Source organism: Crinia signifera, chromosome 6 (assembly GCF_055691185.1).
Source record: "Crinia signifera chromosome 6, ASM5569118v1, whole genome shotgun sequence".
In the NCBI taxonomy this organism is placed as follows: domain Eukaryota; kingdom Metazoa; phylum Chordata; class Amphibia; order Anura; family Myobatrachidae; genus Crinia; species Crinia signifera.
The window spans coordinates 229,667,726-229,683,283 of NC_139222.1; the positions used below are offsets into that span (position 1 = coordinate 229,667,726).

At 45.8% G+C, this 15,558-nt stretch overlaps 1 protein-coding gene across 1 annotated transcript in view; it reads left to right on the forward strand.

Annotated features, from left to right (window-relative positions):
* ASAH2 (N-acylsphingosine amidohydrolase 2) overlaps positions 1-13,866 on the forward strand; it is a 112,285-nt gene extending 98,419 nt beyond the window's left edge. Inside the window, exon 19 of the mRNA XM_083150177.1 lies at positions 13,288-13,866. Coding sequence (XP_083006303.1) covers positions 13,288-13,866 — 579 coding nt within the window. The remainder of the gene's footprint in view (positions 1-13,287) is intronic.
* The last annotated feature ends 1,692 nt before the right edge of the window (positions 13,867-15,558 follow it).

The window sequence follows — 15,558 nt, forward strand, 5'->3', positions numbered from 1 at the left end:
TTCTAGCAGCGCTTCTGCCACCACCACTGGACTCCGAAGGGTGAGTATTACAAAAAATGGGTGCAGTGTAGGCGGGGTGTGGACCCCCCATTATAGATACGACACTGATTTCTTGAGATAAACACAAGAAGAACTTGGGACTTATCTATATAGACACTTTTTATACAAAGTCTTTCTTTAACTCTTTGATGAAATGGGTTATGCAGGAGAAATGCATTTGATAACTGTATCAATTTAAATTTAGTCTTTGCTGTCCTATTAAAATTTCAATTTGAATTATATGTTCTGGTCAACTTATACCCCTTTCACATCGCACTTTTAAAATGGTAAATTGCCGTTTTTTTCCCTTTTTAAAACGTTTAAGCCTGCACTGTGAATGCACCACAGCCGATTTACCGTTTAAAGTTAACTGGCATTTCGAACCGTGTAAAAAGCAGAGTCCTACACGGTTCCTTGCCGTTTTTTGTGCAATGTGAATGTGTACAATGTGTCTGAAACGGTATTTCAGGCAAACAACACAAGCTCCCCTTTAAAATGACAGGCAATGTTGACACTCTGGCTTGAAACGTGTTCGGGTTGAAACGGTTTCACTGCTATGTTGAATGAGACTTAACCGGTATTTAAAACGGTAATCTGCGGCAATGTTAAGGCTCTGACCCGTTTTAATTACCGTTTTAAAATACCGGTTTTTAAAACGTGTCGGCGATGTGAAAGTGGTATTATGAGGCCACATTTGTGTTTTGTTTTTCTAAACTTGTTTACTACTAGTACAAACGCTTGAATTGATTGAGATACTAAATTATACTGCTTTCACACTGCAAAACCTGCTTTGACATTGTTTTTTAAACGTTTCTTTAACCGGGTCAGAGCAAGTTTTACCCCTTTCACACTGCATGTTGTAAACGGTATATTACTGGTTAATTATAGTTTTTGTACCTTTCACATAGAACCCCCCCCCCCCTCCACTGGTACTTGGCAGTGTACCCCGCTCCCCCCCTCCCCTGGTACTTGGAAGTGTACCCCGCCCCCCCTCCCCATGTACTTGCCTGTGTGCGGGGATCCGGGCAGTGGAGTCCGTTCGGCGAATGGGCAGTGTGCGGCAGTGTGCGGCACTACTAGTTCCCATCCACCGCAGGGACCCTGCCGCACACTGCCCATTCGCCAGATGGACCCCACTGCCTCCCCATGGCTCAGCATCCTCCAGCACCAAGCGGCGCTGCAGCTTCTGGGCCAGCTCGTTTTCTGCCATGGTTAGCAACCAGAGAGGGCGGTAAGCGGGCGGGAGGGCGCACAGCAGTGCGTGGTCTCTAACTTCCTGGGAGCCGGGGATAGGGCAGTGGGGAGAAGCCGCCCAGAGGGAGGGGGAGAGCTTCACCTATCTCCACTGACTACTTTCTCCCCAGCAGCGAGTCGTCCTCTGCCATGGCTCCAGCAGGTGCACCCTCCTCCTGTCACTCTCCAGTAGCAGTGTGAGTGTGTGTAACTACAAGTCCCAGTACCATGGACCCGGCTACCCGGATCCCCGCACGCTGGCAAATACCAGGGAGGGGGGAGAGCTGGCAAGGGGGGGACACCGGTGTGGGATCCAATATACCGGTTGAGGCCCATTCACACTTCACAAATAATGGGTCTGAACTGTGTAGGATCCTTCTTTTTACCTGTTTTAAATTACCGGTTTTCTTGAACCAGTAATTTAAAACTGGTGCTTTCACACTGCGGCTCTCAAGGTGGCCATACACACGCAGATTTATCTGCAGATCTGGCTGGTTGGAACAAAAACCTGGTTATGGATTAGAGCAAATGACAGTTGACCATTTGCTTGGAAATGCTGGAAAACTGACAAACTGTTATTCATCAATAAACATGTTTTTGTCCCAACGAGCCAGATATGAAGATAAATCTTTTTAGTGTATGGCCACCTTCACCGTGTTAAAAGGCAAAAAAATCGGCAATATACCATTTAAAGCTGCAGTGTGAAAGCGGTATGAGTAAATTTGGAGGTCAACTCACCAAAAAGTACCACCTGTGCAAAAAGTGCTGCATTTCAGCAGGTTTCACCTTGAAATTTAAAGCTGCACTAATATTACAAAAAAACAGTTGACTTACGATAGAGAAAATATGGCATAAGAGCAGCCAGATACGTCAAAGGAGAAAATGTTTATAGCACATTGTAAAATAAAAATAAACTCTGGAGAAAGATTGAAACAGAGCATTTAAACACAAACAGGAGCAGTTTAAGAAGTAGAATGTACTGTAGGTTGCAGACATTTTCATCAGATGTCCCAGTGACTGAACCAATAGATTTAACCCCTTCCCGACATTTGACGTATATATACGTCATGGCCGGGATGTACTTCCCGACACATGACGTATATATACGTCATGACTTTAAACTGTCCCCGTGTCTATAGACGCGGTGACAGTTTAAACATGTCTGCTGTCCCTGACAGCAGACATGTCCCTGCATGCCCAGGGGGGGCGGCCATGCCTCCCCCCCGTCGGCGATCGCTGTGATTGGCTGTTCAATGTGAACAGCCAGTCGCAGCGGTTTCCTGTGTTACCGGCGAATCAGACGCTCGGTAACACAGGTGTCAATCACCGTCGGGTGTGAGGGGGCATGAGGGGGTCACCGGTGATGACCACACCTCACCCCACCTCACCCCACCTGCCCCCAAGGCTGTGATTGGTCCGTCGGACCAATCACAGCCAAGGCGCGTCATTTAAACTAACGGTGACTGCGCTGCAGACGCCATTCCGGTCTGGAATTGCGTGCAGAGCGGTCACCGACCAATCTGTCGTGATATACATACCTGATCCTTGCCTGATACTTACCTGATCACCGCTGGTAGCGTGCTGCCAGCAGCTGGATGCTTCCTGGATCTTGTGACTTCCTGTGTGCTGCTGCTGCAGTGTCATAGAGTCACAGATCGTGAGAGATAGTGACAGATAGTGACAGAGAGTGACAGAGAGTGACAGAGAGTGATAGTGATAGAGAGTGCTATATTTTGTGTCTGCTGCACCCCTTTTGTGCTGATCAGTATATCTGTGCTGATCAGCAACTTTTTGGTTTTTTTTTTTTTATATATATACTGTACCTGTCAGTTGCACCAAAGGTTGTGCTGCCTGTGCAACTGACTGTTTAAATTAATTAACTGATCAGCAACTTTTTGGGGGTCCAGGGTTTTTTTTTTATATATACCCTGTCAGGTTGCACCCACAGTTGTGTGCTGCTGCCCCTCACTGCTAATCAGTGTTGCATCACTGCATCACTGATCTGCAGTTTTTTTTTTTTTGGAGAGTGCAGTGGGGTTTTGTTTTTACACCCACGTTGCTTTTGTGGATGTCCTGTGGCCGCTGATCAGTGACGTACATCACTGAACAGCATTTTTGGCACAGGGTTGATATCATTTTTTTTCTGCAGTTTTTTTAAATTGTTTTTTTTTTGGAGAGTGCTGTGGTTTATTACACCCACGTTGCTTTTGTGGGTGTCCTGTGGCCGCTGATCAGTGACGTACATCACTGAACAGCATTTTTGGCACAGGGTTGATATAATTTTTTTTCTGCAGTTTTTTTAAATTGTTTTTTTTTTTGGAGAGTGCTGTGGTTTATTACACCCACGTTGCTTTTGTGGGTGTCCTGTGGCCGCTGATCAGAGGTACATCACTGAACAGCATTTTTGGCACAGGGTTGATATCATTTTTTTTCTGCAGTTTTTTTAAATTGTTTTTTTTTTGGAGAGTGCTGTGGTTTATTTTTTTTTTAAATTGTTTTTACACCCACGTTGCTTTTGTGGGTGTCCTGTTGCCTTTGAGCGCTGTTCAGTGACGGACGTTACTGACCAACATCTGTGCTCAATTTTTTTTTTATTGGGATCAAATTCCTGTATAAAGTATTTTTTTTTCTGCACTACATACACACTACACACTACATACCCCCCCCGTGTTGAAATCAAGTTTGTACCCCCCCCTACACTATACACGTGTTGAAACATTACACTTACAGAAACACAAAAATAAAAATGGCATCCCAAATGTCATCCCAAATGTCATCCCAGTCATCCAGAAGAATGTATTCAGCGGAGGAGGCATATGCCATGCTCGCCTCTGACTCTGACACAGCCAGTGATGCAAGCGGGGAATTTGAAGGATTCGTCTTAAGCTCCTCTTCCTCCTCTAGTGATGAGGGACCCCCTCAAAGACGCCCCCGTAGAGCAGCTGAGACCCCCCCCCCCCAAATGATTGATCCCGTATGGACCCCACCACCAGACAATTTTGAGCCCCAGGTTCCTGAGTTTTTGGCCATCCCAGGAATCCAATTTGATTCAACAGGTCTCAGAGAAATTGACTTTTTCAAATTATTTTTCTCTGATGATTTTATAAATTTAATGGTGGACCAAAGTAATTTATATGCCCAGCAGTTTATTGCTCAAAACCCCACGTCATCATTTGCTAGGTGGACCCCTGTAGATGCAGTAGAGATGATGACGTTTTGGGGTCTGGTGTTACATATGGGCATAGTAAAAAAGCCAGAAATTAGGCAATATTGGAGTACAGATGTTCTGTACAGCACCCCATTTTACCGTATGGCCATGACTCGGACTCGTTTTGAGACAATCCTTAAATTTTTACATTACACCGATAATGCACAGTGCCCACCCAGAGATGATCCCACCTTTGACCGGCTATTCAAAGTCAGGCCGGTCATTGATCATTTCAGTGCCAAATTTGCAGAGATGTACATCCCTGAAAAATGTATTTGTATCGACGAGTCCCTTATACATTTTAAAGGAAGGGTTAAATTCCGCCAGTACCTTCCCAGTAAGAGGGCAAGGTATGGCATAAAAATGTATAAACTGTGTGAAAGCACCTCAGGGTACACCCACAGGTTTAGGGTATATGAAGGGAAGGATTCAAGAATTGAACCGCCAGAATGCCCCCCCTCCCTCGTAGGTGTTAGTGGAAAAATTGTCTGGGATTTAGTGCACCCCTTCCTGGATAAAGGTTATCACCTCTATGTGGATAACTTTTACACTAGCATCCCCCTGTTTAAGGCCCTTGGTTCAAGAGGTACAGCAGCTTGCGGTACTGTGCGCAAGAACCAAAGAGGCCTCCCAAAAACGCACATTGCCCAAGTACTGAGAAGGGGTGAAAGCAGGGCACAATCCACCGAAAATATGTTGTTGGTCAAATATAAGGACAAGAGGGATGTCCTTATACTGACAACAATTCATGGACACAGTACCACCTCCATCCCTGTACGAGGTACCAGTACCCACACCTCAAAACCTAATTGTATCCTAGATTACAATAAGTACATGGGCGGAGTGGATCTTTCAGATCAGGTACTGAAGCCGTACAGTCCCCTGCGGAAAACAAAAATCTGGTACAAGAAGCTGGCCGTGTATATCATCCAGATGGCACTGTATAACGCTTACGTGCTATTCCGTTCTACCAGCCAGAGGGGGACATTTATGCACTTTCAAGAGGAAGTCATAAAGGGCCTAATATTTGGGAACCAGCAGGCAGAGGGCCCCAGTACTTCTAGTACTGGCCCCCGTATTGTACCAGGGCAGCATTTTCCTAACGAAATCCCCTCCACTGCAAGAAAGGGCAGGACACAAAAAAGGTGCAAAGTTTGCTATAAAAAGGGAATAAGAAAGGATACTATTTTCCACTGTGAAAGTTGCCCCGACAAACCCGGCCTATGTACAGATGGGTCTTGTCCCATCTTGGCAGGGGATGGCGCTGGCGTCGCCAGCCGCCATCCCCCGACAGCGCCATGGCGATGGTGAGAAGGGGACGCGCGCGCACGAGAGGCGCGCGCATCCCCAGCCGACGGCGCTTCCATCCGTTCCCCCGGGTCGCCGGCGGTAACCCGGGGTCCCCGCCGCCTGCCCGCATCCCCCCCTAACCCCCCCTAACCCTGTCCGTCTCCCTGAGGCGGACACGGACAGGGTTTCCGTCGCGCTGGCGACGGAGACTGAGACGCGCGTGCGCGTGAGACGCACGCGCGTCTCAGTGCATTCGCTGGCGTGGCTGCTGGCGGGTCGCCAGCGCAGACGCCATGGCGACCCGCCAGCAAGGATGGGACAAGACCCATCTGTATAAAGGAGTGTTTTAAAATATACCACACATCTATGGATTATTAGGTTCATCATTTCACCGTGCTTCGGGGGTCTTGCTAATGCCACATACAGATGGGTCTTTTGCCATCCTTGCTGGCGGGTCGCCAGAACGTACGCGCTGGCGACCCGCCAGCAGCCTCGCCAGCGAGGAGACTGAGACGCGCGTGCGTCTCACGCGCACGCGCGTCTCAGTCTCCGTCGCTAGCGCGACGGAAACCCTGTCCGTCTCCGCCTCAGGGAGACGGACAGGGCTAGGGGGGTTAGTGGGGGGTGCGGGCAGGCGGCGGGGACCCCGGGTTACCGCCGGCAAGCCGGCGGGGACCCGGGGGAACGCATCGAAGCGCCGTCGGAAGGGGACGCGCGCGCCTCTCGTGCGCGCGCGTCCGCTTCTCACCGTCGCCATGGCGCTGGCGGGGGATGGCGGCTGGCGACGCCAGCGCCATCCCCTGCAAAGATGGGACAAGACCCATCTGTAGCACCCACCATTCATTCCACCAGATTCTGAGCTGCAAAATCCAAAAATCACTCCTTCCCTTCTGAGTCCTGCCATGCACCCAACTGGTATTGCCGTACTCGGGAGAAATTGGGGCACAGATTTTGGGGTGCTTTGTCTCCTTCATTCCTTGTGAAAATGAAAAATTTTGAGCCAGAACTGCATTTTTGTGTAAAAAATGTAATTTTTCATTTGCACAGCCCAGTTGTATCAAAATTGGTGAAACCCCTGGGGGTTTGAAATGTACACTATACCCCTAGATGAATTCCCTGAGGGGTGTAGTTTGCAAAATGGGGTCACTTGTGGGGGGGTTCCACTGTATTGGTGCTTCGGGGGTCTTGCTAATGCGACATAGCACCCACCAACATTCCACCAGAATCTGTGCTGCAAAATCCAAATATCACTCCTTCCCTTCTGAGTCCTGCCATTTTTTGGTCACATATGAGGCATTGCCGTACTCGGGAGAAATTGGGGCACAGATTTTGGGGTGCTTTGTCTCCTTCATTCCTTGTGAAAATGAAAAATTTTGAGCCAGAACTGCATTTTTGTGTAAAAAATGTAATTTTTCATTTGCACAGCCCAGTTGTATCAAAATTGGTGAAACCCCTGGGGGTTTGAAATGTACACTATACCCCTAGATGAATTCCCTGAGGGGTGTAGTTTGCAAAATGGGGTCACTTGTGGGGGGGTTCCACTGTATTGGTGCTTCGGGGGTCTTGCTAATGCGACATAGCACCCACCAACATTCCACCAGAATCTGAGCTGCAAAATCCAAAAATCACTCCTTCCCTTCTGAGTCCTGCCATGCACCCAAATGGTATTTTTTGGTCACATGTGAGGCATTGCCGTACTCAGGAGAAATTGGGGCACAGATTTTGGGGTGCTTTGTCTCCTTCATTCCTTGTGAAAATGAAAAATTTTGAGCCAGAACTGCATTTTTGTGTAAAAAATGTAATTTTTCATTTGCACAGCCCAGTTGTATCAAAATTGGTGAAACCCCTGGGGGTTTGAAATGTACACTATACCCCTAGATGAATTCCCTGAGGGGTGTAGTTTGCAAAATGGGGTCACTTGTGGGGGGGTTCCACTGTATTGGTGCTTCGGGGGTCTTGCTAATGCAACATAGCACCCACCAACATTCCACCAGAATCTGAGCTGCAAAATCCAAAAATCACTCCTTCCCTTCTGAGTCCTGCCATGCACCCAAATGGTATTTTTTGGTCACATGTGAGGCATTGCCGTACTCAGGAGAAATTGGGGCACAGATTTTAAGGTGCTTTGTCTCCTTCATTCCTCGTGAAAATGAAAAATTTTGAGCCAGAACTGCATTTTTGTGTAAAAAATGTAATTTTTCATTTTCACTGCCCAGTTGTATCAAAATTGGTGAAACCCCTGGGGGTTTGAAATGTACACTATACCCCTAGATGAATTCCCTGAGGGGTGTAGTTTGCAAAATGGGGTCACTTGTGGGGGGGTTCCACTGTATTGGTGCTTCGGGGGTCTTGCTAATGCGACATAGCACCCACCAACATTCCACCAGAATCTGAGCTGCAAAATCCAAAAATCACTCCTTCCCTTCTGAGTCCTGCCATGCACCCAAATGGTATTTTTTGGTCACATGTGAGGCATTGCCGTACTCGGGAGAAATTGCGGCACAGATTTTGGGGTGCTTTGTCTCCTTCATTCCTTGTGAAAATGAAAAATTTTGAGCCAGAACTGCATTTTTGTGTAAAAAATGTAATTTTTCATTTGCACAGCCCAGTTGTATCAAAATTGGTGAAACCCCTGGGGGTTTGAAATGTACACTATACCCCTAGATGAATTCCCTGAGGGGTGTAGTTTGCAAAATGGGGTCACTTGTGGGGGGGTTCCACTGTATTGGTGCTTCGGGGGTCTTGCTAATGCGACATAGCACCCACCAACATTCCACCAGAATCTGAGCTGCAAAATCCAAAAATCACTCCTTCCCTTCTGAGTCCTGCCATGCACCCAAATGGTATTTTTTGGTCACATGTGAGGCATTGCCGTACTCGGGAGAAATTGGGGCACAGATTTTGGGGTGCTTTGTCTCCTTCATTCCTTGTGAAAATGAAAAATTTGGAGCCAGAACTGCATTTTTGTGTAAAAAAAATAATTTTTCATTTTCACTGCCCAGTTGTACCACAATTGGTGAAACCCCTGGGGGTTTGAAATGTACACTATACCCCTAGATGAATTCCCTGAGGGGTGTAGTTTGCAAAATGGGGTCACTTGTGGGGGGGTTCCACTGTATTGGTGCTTCGGGGGTCTTGCTAATGCGACATAGCACCCACCAACATTCCACCAGAATCTGAGCTGCAAAATCCAAAAATCACTCCTTCCCTTCTGAGTCCTGCCATGCACCCAAATGGTATTTTTTGGTCACATGTGAGGCATTGCCGTACTCGGGAGAAATTGGGGCACAGATTTTGGGGTGCTTTGTCTCCTTCATTCCTTGTGAAAATGAAAAATTTGGAGCCAGAACTGCATTTTTGTGTAAAAAAAAATAATTTTTCATTTTCACTGCCCAGTTGTACCACAATTGGTGAAACCCCTGGGGGTTTGAAATGTACACTATACCCCTAGATGAATTCCCTGAGGGGTGTAGTTTGCAAAATGGGGTCACTTGTGGGGGGGTTCCACTGTATTGGTGCTTCGGGGGTCTTGCTAATGCGACATAGCACCCACCAACATTCCACCAGAATCTGAGCTGCAAAATCCAAAAATCACTCCTTCCCTTCTGAGTCCTGCCATGCACCCAAATGGTATTTTTTGGTCACATGTGAGGCATTGCCGTACTCAGGAGAAATTGGGGCACAGATTTTGGGGTGCTTTGTCTCCTTCATTCCTTGTGAAAATGAAAAATTTTGAGCCAGAACTGCATTTTTGTGTAAAAAATGTAATTTTTCATTTGCACAGCCCAGTTGTATCAAAATTGGTGAAACCCCTGGGGGTTTGAAATGTACACTATACCCCTAGATGAATTCCCTGAGGGGTGTAGTTTGCAAAATGGGGTCACTTGTGGGGGGGTTCCACTGTATTGGTGCTTCGGGGGTCTTGCTAATGCAACATAGCACCCACCAACATTCCACCAGAATCTGAGCTGCAAAATCCAAAAATCACTCCTTCCCTTCTGAGTCCTGCCATGCACCCAAATGGTATTTTTTGGTCACATGTGAGGCATTGCCGTACTCAGGAGAAATTGGGGCACAGATTTTAAGGTGCTTTGTCTCCTTCATTCCTCGTGAAAATGAAAAATTTTGAGCCAGAACTGCATTTTTGTGTAAAAAATGTAATTTTTCATTTTCACTGCCCAGTTGTATCAAAATTGGTGAAACCCCTGGGGGTTTGAAATGTACACTATACCCCTAGATGAATTCCCTGAGGGGTGTAGTTTGCAAAATGGGGTCACTTGTGGGGGGGTTCCACTGTATTGGTGCTTCGGGGGTCTTGCTAATGCGACATAGCACCCACCAACATTCCACCAGAATCTGAGCTGCAAAATCCAAAAATCACTCCTTCCCTTCTGAGTCCTGCCATGCACCCAAATGGTATTTTTTGGTCACATGTGAGGCATTGCCGTACTCGGGAGAAATTGCGGCACAGATTTTGGGGTGCTTTGTCTCCTTCATTCCTTGTGAAAATGAAAAATTTTGAGCCAGAACTGCATTTTTGTGTAAAAAATGTAATTTTTCATTTGCACAGCCCAGTTGTATCAAAATTGGTGAAACCCCTGGGGGTTTGAAATGTACACTATACCCCTAGATGAATTCCCTGAGGGGTGTAGTTTGCAAAATGGGGTCACTTGTGGGGGGGTTCCACTGTATTGGTGCTTCGGGGGTCTTGCTAATGCGACATAGCACCCACCAACATTCCACCAGAATCTGAGCTGCAAAATCCAAAAATCACTCCTTCCCTTCTGAGTCCTGCCATGCACCCAAATGGTATTTTTTGGTCACATGTGAGGCATTGCCGTACTCGGGAGAAATTGGGGCACAGATTTTGGGGTGCTTTGTCTCCTTCATTCCTTGTGAAAATGAAAAATTTGGAGCCAGAACTGCATTTTTGTGTAAAAAAAATAATTTTTCATTTTCACTGCCCAGTTGTACCACAATTGGTGAAACCCCTGGGGGTTTGAAATGTACACTATACCCCTAGATGAATTCCCTGAGGGGTGTAGTTTGCAAAATGGGGTCACTTGTGGGGGGGTTCCACTGTATTGGTGCTTCGGGGGTCTTGCTAATGCGACATAGCACCCACCAACATTCCACCAGAATCTGAGCTGCAAAATCCAAAAATCACTCCTTCCCTTCTGAGTCCTGCCATGCACCCAAATGGTATTTTTTGGTCACATGTGAGGCATTGCCGTACTCGGGAGAAATTGGGGCACAGATTTTGGGGTGCTTTGTCTCCTTCATTCCTTGTGAAAATGAAAAATTTGGAGCCAGAACTGCATTTTTGTGTAAAAAAAAATAATTTTTCATTTTCACTGCCCAGTTGTACCACAATTGGTGAAACCCCTGGGGGTTTGAAATGTACACTATACCCCTAGATGAATTCCCTGAGGGGTGTAGTTTGCAAAATGGGGTCACTTGTGGGGGGGTTCCACTGTATTGGTGCTTCGGGGGTCTTGCTAATGCGACATAGCACCCACCAACATTCCACCAGAATCTGAGCTGCAAAATCCAAAAATCACTCCTTCCCTTCTGAGTCCTGCCATGCACCCAAATGGTATTTTTTGGTCACATGTGAGGCATTGCCGTACTCAGGAGAAATTGGGGCACAGATTTTGGGGTGCTTTGTCTCCTTCATTCCTTGTGAAAATGAAAAATTTTGAGCCAGAACTGCATTTTTGTGTAAAAAATGTAATTTTTCATTTGCACAGCCCAGTTGTATCAAAATTGGTGAAACCCCTGGGGGTTTGAAATGTACACTATACCCCTAGATGAATTCCCTGAGGGGTGTAGTTTGCAAAATGGGGTCACTTGTGGGGGGGTACCACTGTATTGGTGCTTCGGGGGTCTTGCTAATGCGACATAGCACCCACCAACATTCCACCAGAATCTGAGCTGCAAAATCCAAAAATCACTCCTTCCCTTCTGAGTCCTGCCATGCACCCAAATGGTATTTTTTGGTCACATGTGAGGCATTGCCGTACTTGGGAGAAATTGGGGCACAGATTTTGGGGTGCTTTGTCTCCTTCTTTCCTTGTGAAAATGAAAAATTTGGAGCCAGAACTGCATTTTTGTGTAAAAAAAATATTTTTTCATTTTCACTGCCCAGTTGTACCACAATTGGTGAAACCCCTGGGGGTTTGAAATGTACACTATACCCAAAGATGAATTCCCTGAGGGGTGTAGTTTGCAAAATGGGGTCACTTGTGGGGGGGTTCCTAACTTTTAGCATCTTATGGTGCCTAGAAAGGAGGCTCCAAAATCAAGTAGGTGCTCCTTCTATTATGAAGCCTGTGGTTTGGTCAACGTGCACACTAGGGCCACATATAGGATATTTATGAAAATAAAAGAATTGGGGGAATCAATTTTAGTCACATTTCTCTAGTAAAATCTACTGTGTTCCTTAGAAAAATTTATTAAAATTGCAAATCTGCAAAAAAAATGAAATTTTGAAATTTCACCTAAACTTTGTTTTAATTCCTGTGAAACACCTAAAGGGTTAACAAACTTCCAAAATGCTGTTTTGAATACTGTGAGGGGTGCAGTTTTTGAAATGGCATAATTTATGGGGGTGTCTCACATACAAGTCCCTCAAAGTCACATCAGAACTGAACTGGTCCCTAAAAAAATCAGTGTTTGAAATTTTCTTGAAAATTTGAGAATTTGCTATTCATATTTTAAGCCTCCTAGTGTCCAAAAAAATTAAAAGGAGGCTGAAATAATGATGGAAACATAAAGTAGACATATGGTCTATGTTAGTTATTAACTATTTTGAGTGGTATGATTATTTGTCTCACAAGCAGAAAATTTAACATTTTGAAAATTGCTAAATTTTCCATTTTTTTACGACATTTTGGTATTTTTCACAAAAAAACACAGACTGTATCGACCCAAATTTACCACTAACTTGAAGTACAATGTGTCACGAGAAAACAATCTCAAAATCACTGGGATAAGTAAAAGCAAAAAAAAGTTATCCCCACTTAAGTGATACATGTCAGATTTGAAAAAAAGGGCTCTGTCAGGAAGGCAAAAACATGCTGCGTCAGGAAGGGGTTAAAGCAGTATGTTTTCTACACTACTTATGCAAGATTGCATCTGATACCTAGAGGCCAATAGGCAGAGCTCATCTTTAATGCATTAGTGTCATGCCAGAAATACCATTCCATTGAAGCTAGAAAAGAAAACTCTGTGGCAAGAGTACCATTTTTTAGTGTGCATGCATGGTGTGCTTACTTCTAACAAAACAAAGATTGCAAGATCCGTCCACACTACAGCTCCCCTGTATCCCACCAGCTTCCTTGTGAAGCCAGCTCTCCTGTGTCCCGCCAGCTTCCTGGTGAAGCCAGCTCTTCCGTGTCCCAAAAGCTTCCTAGTGAAGACAGGTCTCCTGAGTTCCGCCAATATCAATATGAAGCCAGCTCTCCTGTGTTCCGCTAGTTTCTATATGAAGCCAGCTCTCTCCTGTGTCCCACCAGCTTCCTAGTGAAGCCAGCTCTCCCGTGTCCTGCCAACTTCCTAGTGAAGCCAGCTCTCCAGTGTCCCACCAGCTTCCTAGTAAAGCCAGCTCTCTCACGTTTCACCAGCTTCCTAATAAAGCCAATGCTCTCCCGCATTCCACCAGCTTCCTAGTGAAGCCAGCTCTCCCGCATCCCACCGGCTTCATAGTGATCCCAGTTCTCCAGCTTCCCGACAGCTTCCTAGTGAAGCTAGCTCTCCTGCATCCCACCAACTTCCTAGTGGAGCCAGCTCTCCTGCGTCTTGCCAGCTACCTAATAAAGCCAAGTCTCTTGTGTCCCCCCATCTTCCTAGTGAAATCAGCTCCCACAGGCTTCATAGTGAAGCCAGTTCTCCGACTTTCTGCTATCTTCCCTGTGAAGCTAACTCTCCAGTGTCTCACCATCTTCCTAATGAAGCAAGGTCTCTTGTGTCCTGCTATCTTCCTAGTGAAGCCAGCTCCCACCAGCTTCAAAGTGAAGCCAGCTCTCTCGCACCCTGTCGGCTTCATAGTGAAGCAAGCAGGATATGAAGATTACACAGGAGAATTGGGGCATTGAATGGAGGGAATGGGGCTAATGGTGCAAATTGCATAATCTTATCCCTCTTATGGACCTGCAGATCATTTTCTGTTGGTGGCAGGGCCTAGTGATTTGACAATCCTGCTCCACCTCCGAAATACCAAGCAGAGTCTCCTCTCCGGGCTTCTGAAAGGAGACGTGAAGAGTAGGCAAGAGTAGTTAAGATCTATCTAATATTCATAATCACATTTTTTCAAAAATTGCTTTTATGACACATTTGCAAAAAAACTTGATCAACATTGAACTTAAATGAGACTCATATTTCTGTGCTGTGACCTGGGAATATAAAATGGTTTTATCTGCTCAGATTTCTAATTGCTAATAATAAATAATTGGGAGTAAATAAAATTTACTATCATTGGTGTTTATTCGAGAATGCAATTTTTTTTCCAAAGATTGCATCTTGGTAATATACTAAACACAAAACATAACAAAGTTTGCTCAAATGCTAATGAAAATCAAAGTAGAACACATATGTACAAATCAATGGACCTTCGACTAAACTCCGCAGGACTTTGTGGGGGTATGGGACAAGGGTCGACAAGAGGAAGGTCGACCGCTGAAGGTCAACATGCATCAAGGTTGACACATCTGAAGTTATACATGGAGTTAGGTCGACAGGGTCATTAGGTCGACACATGCATTAGGTCAACAGTCAAAAGGTCAACATGAAGTCAACACCGAGTCTACCTATCACAAAATTAAGGATGATTCTGAGGAGGACATCTTTGTGATACTTGATGCATTTGGCGACTGTGGAACTACTAAGACACCACCTTCACACTTTCACTTGATGGGCTGGAAATTGAGTATTTGTGGTAGTGTGGGGTTGGTGGTAGTAGGTTGAAGCTTTTGTTGGCAGAGTATATAGCGGTGCTTGGTGGTGTTGTTAGACGTCACACTTGTTAGCTTAACCAGGAATGCAGGTTTATTTGTAGTGAGCACAGAGTTAATAGTCATCAAGGCTTAACTTTAGTATATGCAGTATATAGCAGATATAGAACAGGCAGGTGTACACAGGTGTATGGTGTGTGTACTTATCGTATCCTGTGGCAGCAGATGGAATAATGGATGGAGGTCTCTCTATGGTAAGTAGAAGAAGTCTGCACAGCTGTGCAGACTTATGCAGCCCATACACGCTGCTTTGTGGGCATGCTGTACTAGCACGGATCACATTGCATTGCATTGCATGTGCATGCAATGCAATGCAATGTGATGAAACCTAAGTACAAAAAGTATGTGCTTGCACATACTTTTTGTACTTAGGTTTCATCACATTGCATTGCATTGCATGCACAACGCATGCACAGGCAATGCAATGCAATGTGATCCGTGCTAGTACAGCACGGAAAGCACGCCCTCATAGCAGTGTGTATGGGCTGCTTTAGAGCTGGTCTGTAATGGCAACTGCGGGTGCTGTATACACTGCAGGCGCTGTATACACTGGAACGCTGAGCAGTGATGACAGCGACTCTCTCTGGCGAGGGTATTATACAGCCAGGGACTCAGGACGCACTGATAAGCTATAATAGCGTGGTCCTGTCCACTCGTGTCACTCTCACACTATTTGGGCTAATGCTTCTTCTGCTTACTGGGGACAGGTGCCGAGCGCACCATTCTGACAGTGTTGCCTAGTACTGAGAAGCCTTACATCAGCCCTGTGTCTAGAGA